Source organism: Orycteropus afer, unplaced genomic scaffold (assembly GCF_000298275.1).
Source record: "Orycteropus afer afer isolate SDZICR_OR568_19922 unplaced genomic scaffold, OryAfe1.0 scaffold00162, whole genome shotgun sequence".
NCBI classification, from domain to species: Eukaryota; Metazoa; Chordata; class Mammalia; order Tubulidentata; family Orycteropodidae; genus Orycteropus; species Orycteropus afer.
The window spans coordinates 7,077,389-7,086,034 of NW_006921749.1; the positions used below are offsets into that span (position 1 = coordinate 7,077,389).

The window sequence follows — 8,646 nt, forward strand, 5'->3', positions numbered from 1 at the left end:
CCATGAATTGTACAGAGTTCACTCTCTCTCTTATAAAGTTGACTAGCTTATTTAGAATATAAGGACCAACCGTGAGTAAAATTAGTCCTATAATGACTGGTCCACTGATAGCAGATAATAGAGACATTAGCCAGGGAGAAGATTTAAACCAGCCCTCATACCATCCCTGTCTTTGGTTATGTTCTCTTTTTCTTTTTTCTAGTCCTTCTCTTACTTTAGCCATGGAGTTTCTTATGACTCCTGAGTGGTCTATATAATAACAACATTCCTCTCCTAGGGCAGCACAAACTCCCCCTTGTTGTTGGAAGAGGATATCCATACCTCTTTTTAGTTGTAAACTTAGTTTTGCTAAAGAGGTTAGGGATTCTTGGAGTTTGGTAATGGATTCTTCGGGTCTTTCTATATCCTGGTCAATTGCTGCTCTGAGTGAATTATATTGTTGATGCTGGTTTATGATAGATGTAATTTCTGTTCCAGCTCCCGCTAGTCCTAATCCTAATAGAACAGTTAAAGTTACAGCAAAGACTGGTTCCCGTTTGACTCGGTGAGGAACAGTCTCCCATTTATCTAGAAATTTGTCATACTGGTGGTATAATATATGAGGTACTAAATAGACTAATACACAAAAATCTTTGGTCTGCTTAAGAACTTGCCCATGGAGGCAAGGGGATAATCCTGAGGAGCAAGCCCACCATCCGTTGGGGGGTGGTACATAGTACACAGTTTGATTTATAGTTGTTTCAGTGGTGTCTGCGAGTTTGTGGAATCTGTCCTATGCAGGTCCCTGTCCTTGTGACAGAAAGTAAGTTAGTTGTCCAGGTTTTTTATGATTCCATCTACAGGTTTTGTGAGTTTCTGACTGGCTGAATTTCCCTATAAATGCAATACCTTCCTAATAGGGGGGGTTGATATCATAGCACAGCCAACAAGATTCTGTTAAATTAGATTGGGTTAGATTTAGTAGCTGGAAGGTTTGGTCCATAATATTCCAAAGGGGGTCCTCCTGTAAATTCTGAACTGAGGTGATGCCCCTTGAAGGGGTGACATGGCGAGAAGTTTGGATTGACGTGTTGTTCCTTGAAGGGGTCAACACATTGTGAGAGGAGGAATTTCGAATTAATGTGTTGCCCCGACTATTGGAATGTAGGATGGGTGTTATTTGTGGGGTTAACACTGTGTTAGGCCCGATTGCTGTGGGGGGTGTCCAGGACTCAATTTTCAGTCTGATATTAAAAATGATTCCATTGTCATACCCTGTTTGGTACAATGGAAGCCTCTAGGATCGGCCTGTTACCCAGGTTTTATACTGTTTTCCTTGCTCTGTAAATCGAATCTTAATAGGATTACAGGTAAAATTCATACATGGGCCAGCTCTGGTATACTTGTCTCCTGTGGCATAAGTCCATCTGCAAAAACTAAAATAATTAAAGTTTAAAGGATTTACTCTTTCTACTGTAATAAGGTCCCAAGTTGAGGAAGGTTTCCAATAAGTAGTTCCAGTAGTTTCACACCCCCACACCCTGCAGTAAAAGTCTGAGGTCCCTCCACACTGGTTTGCTAAAGTTCTCTCTTCCTCCTCCTGGACAAACATAAAATGGTATTTTACGAAGTTTGTGACAGAGTTCCAGCTGTCCACAACCTATTCCAGAATTACCGAGCCCTGAGGGGGTGCAGGGATGTTTACAGTCAGGTTTACCTGAGCATTTGGGAGTACCGTTCTTGTTGGTTTCCCAGTCCACGATGTCCCAGGATCCAGCCGCCAATTGGCATAAGTCAAAGTGTAGGTCGGGCCACCAGGTATTAGGGGGATGGTAGCCTGTTGTGGAGTTGACAACATCCCCCGTGTCCGATGTAATTACCCAGGTTAACTGTTGGGGTGCATGTGGGTTAGATGAGGGATTTGCATAGTTACTAGTTATTATCAGTATTATTAGTAAGGTCCACATCGCTGGAGTTTTAGTTTGAGCAGATTATTGGGGTCCTTGGAGACATGCCATGGTGGGTTCTGGCCAAGGTTGGCTTTATGGGCATGGGTATGATGAATCCAGGGGGTTATTCCATCAACTTTGAGGGCGGTGGGTGTTGCCAGGGTCATGACGTAAGGTCCTTTCCAGCGAGGTTGTAGAGTTTCTTGTCAATGTCTTTGCACATACACCCAATCACCTGGCTGGTACTGGTGAGGTTCGAGAGGGGGATTAGATTGGTAGAGGACCCTTAAGTTTGGCCAGATGTCCTGTTGGGTTCGTTGCAGGGCTTGAAGAGAATAAATGAGTTCATAATTATCAATTTCACATAACAGATTGGACTGGAATCTGGGAGTAATGGGTGGAGGTCTACCAAAGACAATCTCAAAGGGTGTCAAACCCAATTTATAAGGAGAGTTACAAACCTGAAATAGGGCGAAGGGGAGGAGAGTCACCCAGTCCCTGCCAGTCTCTATGGTTAATTTGGTTAAGGTCTCTTTTAGAGTTCTGTTCATTCTTTCTACCTGGCCTGAACTTTGGAGTCTGTAAGCACAATGTAATTTCCAATTAGCCCCAAGAATAGTTGGCAAACCCTGTATTACCTTAGACACAAATGCTGGTCCATTATCTGACCCTATTGTAGTAGGAAAGCCATACCTGGGTAGGATGTCTTCTAGTAGTTTCTTGGCTACGACGTGGGCTGTTTCTTTCTTGGTGGGGAAGGCTTCTACCCACCCTGAAAAGGTATCTATAAAGACTAATAGATATTTATATCCGTATTTCCCAGGTTTTACCTCCATGTAGTTCACTTCCCAGCAGGCTCCTGGTGTGTTGCCCCTTGATCTGGAGCCTAGATTCTGAGGGTTTTTAGTAACATTGGTTAATTGACAAGCTTTACAGTTAGAAACAATTGCTTCAATTTTAGATTGTGCATTTCTAATTATTACGTTGGCCCGTTTTAGTAATTCCTGCATCTTTTTAGTTCCTAAATGGGTGGCCTGATGTATTTTGAATAAGATTTCTTCTCCCAGTTTTTCAGGGAGGATAGCTTTGTGATCTGCCACCAGTTGCATACGTACTGGGCTCTGGGTAGCTGTTTAATCCATTACAACTCTTCTTCAGCATAGTTAGGGTTCATTGGTAAGGTAGGGCTCCCAGGATCTGGTAGGTTGGAGGTTAATACCAGGTTGGTAGACTGTGCAATTTATCAGGCAATTTGGTCTGCTAAGTTATTGCCTCGGGCAACAGAGGAAGTGGTCTTCTGGTGTCCCGGACAATGAATGATGGCAAGTTTCTTGGGGAGCCATAGGGCAGCTAGTAGATTTAGGATTTCGTTTTTATTTTTAATTGTCTTCCCTTCTGCGGTCAATAGCACCATTTCCCGATAAATTGCCCCATGAATATGTGCCGTGGCAAAAGCGTAACGACTGTCTGTATATACATTCAATTTTCTGTCTTTTCCTAAAGTTAGGGCTTTGGTCAATGCTATTAGTTCGGCTCGTTGGGCTGATGTTCTGGCTGGTAATGGCTCAGCCCAAACTATTGTGGTTTCTGTCACCACTGCCGCCCCTGCATACCTTTGTCTATCACGTACAAAGCTGCTCCCATCCATATACCAGGTGACCTCGGCATCCGGCAAGGGTGTGTCTTGTAGGTCAGCTCGGGTTCCATGTACTTGAGCCAGAATATCGATGCAATCATGCAGTGGAGCTCCCAAGTCCGGATCCAGTAACAGGGTGGCAGGGTTCAGTGCTGTAGGTGACTGGAAGATAATCTTAGTCGGGTTCAATAACAGTCCTTGATAGTGGGTAAGTCATGAATTACTAAGCCATCGATCAGGAGGTTGTTTAAGAGTTCCTCTATGGCATGCGGGGTAGTAACATACAGTTCTTGTCCCAGTATATGTTTGCCCACATCTTTGACTAGTAATGCCGTTGCCGCTATTATGTGTAGGAACAGGGACCACCCCACCACCACTGGGTCTAATTTCTTTGAGAGATAGGCTACTGGTCTTTTCCAGGGGCCTAGGTGTTGGATTACAACTCCCTTTGCTATCCCCTTATTTTCATCGATGTATAGATGGAAGGGTTTTGTCACATCAGGCAGTCCAAGGGCAGGAGCGGACAAAAGGGCGTTTTTAAGTGAATTAAAGGATCTTTCCATGGCCTCTGTCCACTGAAACTTCTGCCCCTCTTTGGTCGCTCCATAGAGAGGTTTTGCTAATTCTGCAAAACCTGATATCCAGAGTCTACAATAACCGGATGATCCTAGGAACTCCCGCACCCTGAGTGGGGTGTTGGGTCTAGGGATTTTTAGTACAGTCTCTTTACAGGCCCTAGTCAGCCATCTTTGTCCCTCTTTTAACATATACTCCAAATAGCTCACCTCAGGTTGGCAAAGCTGAGCCTTTTTAGCTGAGGCTCTGTAACCCATGTCTCCTAATGTCTGGAGTAAGTCTCTGGTTTCTTGGAGACAGGTCTCGTAGTCTGCTGCAGCAATTAGGAGATCATCTACATATTGTAACAACGTGAGACCAGGGTGGTCGAATCGGAACTTACCCAGGTCTTCATGTAGTGCCTCGTTGAAGATTGTAGGCGAGCTCTTGAACCCCTAGGGGAGCCGTGTCCAGGTTAGTTGCCCACTGATGCCCTCTGTCGGGTTAGTCCATTCGAATGCAAACAGGTCCTGGCTCTTTGGGACCAGTGGTAGGCTGAAAAAGGCGTCTTTAAGGTCTAAGACTGAGTACCACTGGCGATTCAGGGGTAAAGAACTTAGGAGGGTGTATGGGTTAGGAACAGTAGGATGAATGTCCATGACCCATTTATTGACCTCTCAGAGGTCTTGCACCAGTCTATAATCATTGGAATGAGGTTTCCAAACAGGGAGCAGAGGAATGTTCCAAGCAGACCGGCAGGGTCAGAGTATCCCTAGTTTTAACAGACACCAGATGTGGGCAGTTATGCCTTCTCAGGCTTCCCGTGACATAGGGTACTGACGGACTCTGACTGGGTCCACTCCAGGTTTAATTTCCACATAAACTGGTGGCTTATGTTTAACTAACCCAACACCTCCAGTTTCAGCCCACGCCTTGGGAAAAGCTGATAACCACTGTTTTATCTCTTCAAATGGGGGAGGAGGGGGTTGTTGGTGGAGTCTATTCTCATCTTCTAGGTTTACAGTCAACACTTGAATAGGTTGGCTCCTACTGTCCATAACGGTTGCCCCTCCTTTTTGAAAGTGGATTTGTGCTCCTATTTTGGTTAATATATCTCTCCCAAGGAGTGGATAGGGGCATTCTGGAATTACCATGAACGAGTGGGATACTCGACCCACACCGAGATCCACTGTTCTTCGGATAGTCCATGAATATTGATTTGTTCCTGTAGCACCCAGAACCCAGGAAGTTTTGTTAGGTAGTTTCCCTTCGGGTTTGAGTAAGACTGAATGCTGTGCTCTGGTGTCCACTAGGAAATCAATTGGTGTCCCCTCCACTTTAAGGGTTACCCTGGGTTCAGGGAGGGGAACCGAACCCTATCACCCCTAATGACTGAGTTCCCCCAATTCTAGTACTTTAGTCTGTGGTTTATGAGTTCTTTTATTTGGGCATTCTTTTGCCCAGTGTCCTTCTTCCTTGCAATGGGCACATTGATTCTTGCCCAGCTTGGGGCATCCTCCCATTGGGGGGGGGGGGTTCCCCTTACCTCAGTATTTTGCGATTTTTTGCAGTTGTTGTTCTCTTTCTCAGACACTCCCAGCTGTTGAGGCAAGTAGGATTTTTGCAAGGTTCTGAGTGTTCCGGTCACTGGCTGCCGCTAGTGCTTTGGCTTGTCGGTCCTCTGGACTTTCCCTGTGATTATAAACCCTTTCTGCAACTAACATTAAATCCTGAATACTTTTTTCATTTAGTCTGTCAGTTTTTTGTAATTTCCTCCTAATATCTGAGGCTGCTTGATTCACAAAAGCCATGATTAGTGCAGCCTTAGTTTCAGGCATTTCTCGATCCATGGGGGTATATTGACGAAATGCTGCCATTAATCTTTCTAAAAAAGTGGCAGAACTTTCGTCCCTCCCTTGCTGTATGTCACCTACCTTAGCCAAATTAGTGGGCTTCCTTACGGCTGCCCTGAGACCTCCCATTAGAGTCTGACGGTACACCCGGAGTCTCTCCTTACCTTCAGTCGTGTTGAAGTCCCAGTTAGGACGAGTCAAAGGGAAGGTGGCATTAATCACATCTATGTTAGTAGTGGGTTGCCCGTTATCCCCCAAAACAGTTTTCTGGGCCTTTATCTGGATCCTCTCACGTACTTCAGTGGTGAACAAGATTTGAAGGAGTTGTTGGCAATCGTCCCAGGTGGGCTGGTGAGTAAACAAAATAGTTTCTAGGAGATCGGTTAAATCTCTGGGGTTATCTGAAAATTTGGCATTCTGAGTTTTCCAATTATACAGGTCACTAGTGGCAAAGGGCCAATAGTGGAGTTGTTGATTGCCGGTTGCATCTGCGGGCCTTGCAGCTCTCAACAGCAAAACTGTGGAATCTGCTGGTCCACAGGAGGGTGCTGCGCGCTGCATTCTTCCATGGGTGCCGGCTGCCGGGCCTGCTGCTGCCACCATTGTCCCACTATCGTAAGGAGCTTGGGGCAACGCACCCTCTGCAGCTGCAATACCTGCTGAAGGGGTTTGATAAGGGGGGGGAGGAGCTCTTCCTCTGTCCCTCCCTGGAATACTGGGTGGGTCGGCGCTGAAGGTTTAATTTCAGGTTCCTTCTTCCAGGCAGTATAAGTTTGTGCTGCCAGGATAGTCTTAGGTGGCTGCTTAAGAAGAGAAAGAGGTAATAGTGGCCTTAACCAGAGGGGCGGATTTTCTACTAAATCCTGCCATATGATTATATATGATCCCTGGTCTGGGTGTCCCCAGCTGGATCGGAATACAACTTCTTTTACCCTTAAAATAATTTGGAGATCAAATGTGCCCTTGGCCGACCACCCTACAATGAACGTAGGCCACTCTGAAGTACACAGGGTCACAAGTTTTTGTCTCTTTATTTCCAAACTTAAATTATGTGCCCTTTGCCTAACTTCTTTAAAGTTACCAGTCAAAAGAGAAAGAGGAGTCATCATAGTGTGTCCCATTTCGTCCATCCACCAAATCACAAACACTAACAGACAACGAATAGACACACAAAAGGACGAACAAAGAATGCCTCCCACAAATTGGAAGCAAAACCGAAAGTGGGACGACGGCCTCACGCCGTGCTGCGGGAGCAACCTGCTTCATCCCTATACTAATTCAGAATTCCAGATTGGAGGGCTTCCACTTCTTCCCTTCCCGAAGAGGTCCTGGGACGTCTCCCAGATCCTCTGGCTGACGGCCCGCCCATGCGTCCACTTAGGCCAAAGTCAGCTCTACAGAAAACGGGCCCAGGTATTACACGAAAGACTTGAACAAATATCAAACAGTTAAACACACTTACCAGCTGGCCGCAACCCCTTGGGTCGGGAGTCCTGGGGTGTCTGGGGGATCCCGGACGAGCCCCCGAATGTTGTGCCCAGATCTTGAATCCCCAAAAACCACCAAGGAGCCGATTCCACTGCAAAAGCATGTTGTTGTTGTTATGTGCCGTCGAGACAAACCTGACTCATAGCGACCCCTCCTTGGGTTTCCCACGCAGTATCACTACGGAAGTAGGATTGCCCAACCTTCCTTCTGAGGAGTGGCTGGTGGGTTTGAACCACCAGCTGTCTGGTTAACAGGCAAGTGTCTTAGCCACTATGCTACCAGAGCTCATAGGGGTTGTTTATTCAAGCTCGAGCTCAGACCCCCAACTGTCACCGACACAGTGGTTCAGGATTGAGAGCCCCAAACAAAGGGGAAGGGGGTCTTTTATTGGGGATGGAGCAGGAACGGGGAAGTTTCAATCAGAAAATTATAGGATTGGTTGTCATTTTTCGAATTGCATGTTGTCCCTACTTGATTGGCCCTGTCCTGTGGGCCGAGGCCACACCTGCCATTTCTAACTATTTTAGGTATAGGAATTTCAAGTATTTTCCTGATATTTACTGATTGGTTGTTGCTAGGGGGTATCTAGGGGGTGAGGGTAATCAGGACTTCAGGTTCTTCTCTATTATTCACTGGTTGTTGCTCAGGGGAGTAAAGGAGGGGAGGGGGGTTTAGGACTCTGTGAGGTAAAGCCCTGAGGTGTGGGGAACGTGCTGGAGTTCCTGGCGCTAATGGCTCCTAGTTAAAGAATAATTACCTGGAGGGCATTAGTACAAACGTGTGGTCTCACAAAATTACAGCTTGGTGTTTAAATTATTTATGGATAGCCAAAAGAGGAAGATGTCCACTGATTATATACTAATCCTATGTTGTCATTGTTGTTATGTGCCATCGAGTCAGACCCGAGTCATAGCGACCCCTCCTTGGGTTTCCAAGGCAGTATCACTACGGAAGTAGATTGCCCCATCTTCCTTCCGAGGAGTGGCTAGTTGTTTTGAACCAACCAGCCTTTGTGAGACCATGTTTCTATATAACCACCCTGTATGTAACCGTTTTTAAGTACGTAGCCATTTTGCAAATGCCTTAGCATTTACATCACGGCTTTAGTGCTTTGTTGTTGTTGTTGTTGTTATGTGCCGTCGAGTCAGCCCCGACTCATAGCGACCCCTCCTTGGGTTTCCGAGGC

The 8,646-nt window shown here is 46.0% G+C and overlaps 1 protein-coding gene across 1 annotated transcript; it reads right to left on the minus strand.

Moving 5' to 3' along the window:
* Positions 1 to 1,930: 1,930 nt before the first annotated feature.
* Positions 1,931 to 6,575, minus strand: LOC103201737. The gene is given in 4 exon segments (XM_042781739.1): positions 1,931 to 3,012; positions 3,117 to 3,815; positions 3,818 to 5,428; positions 5,714 to 6,575. Coding segments are annotated over 4 exon segments (4,254 nt in total).
* Between the last annotated feature and the right edge of the window lie 2,071 nt (positions 6,576 to 8,646).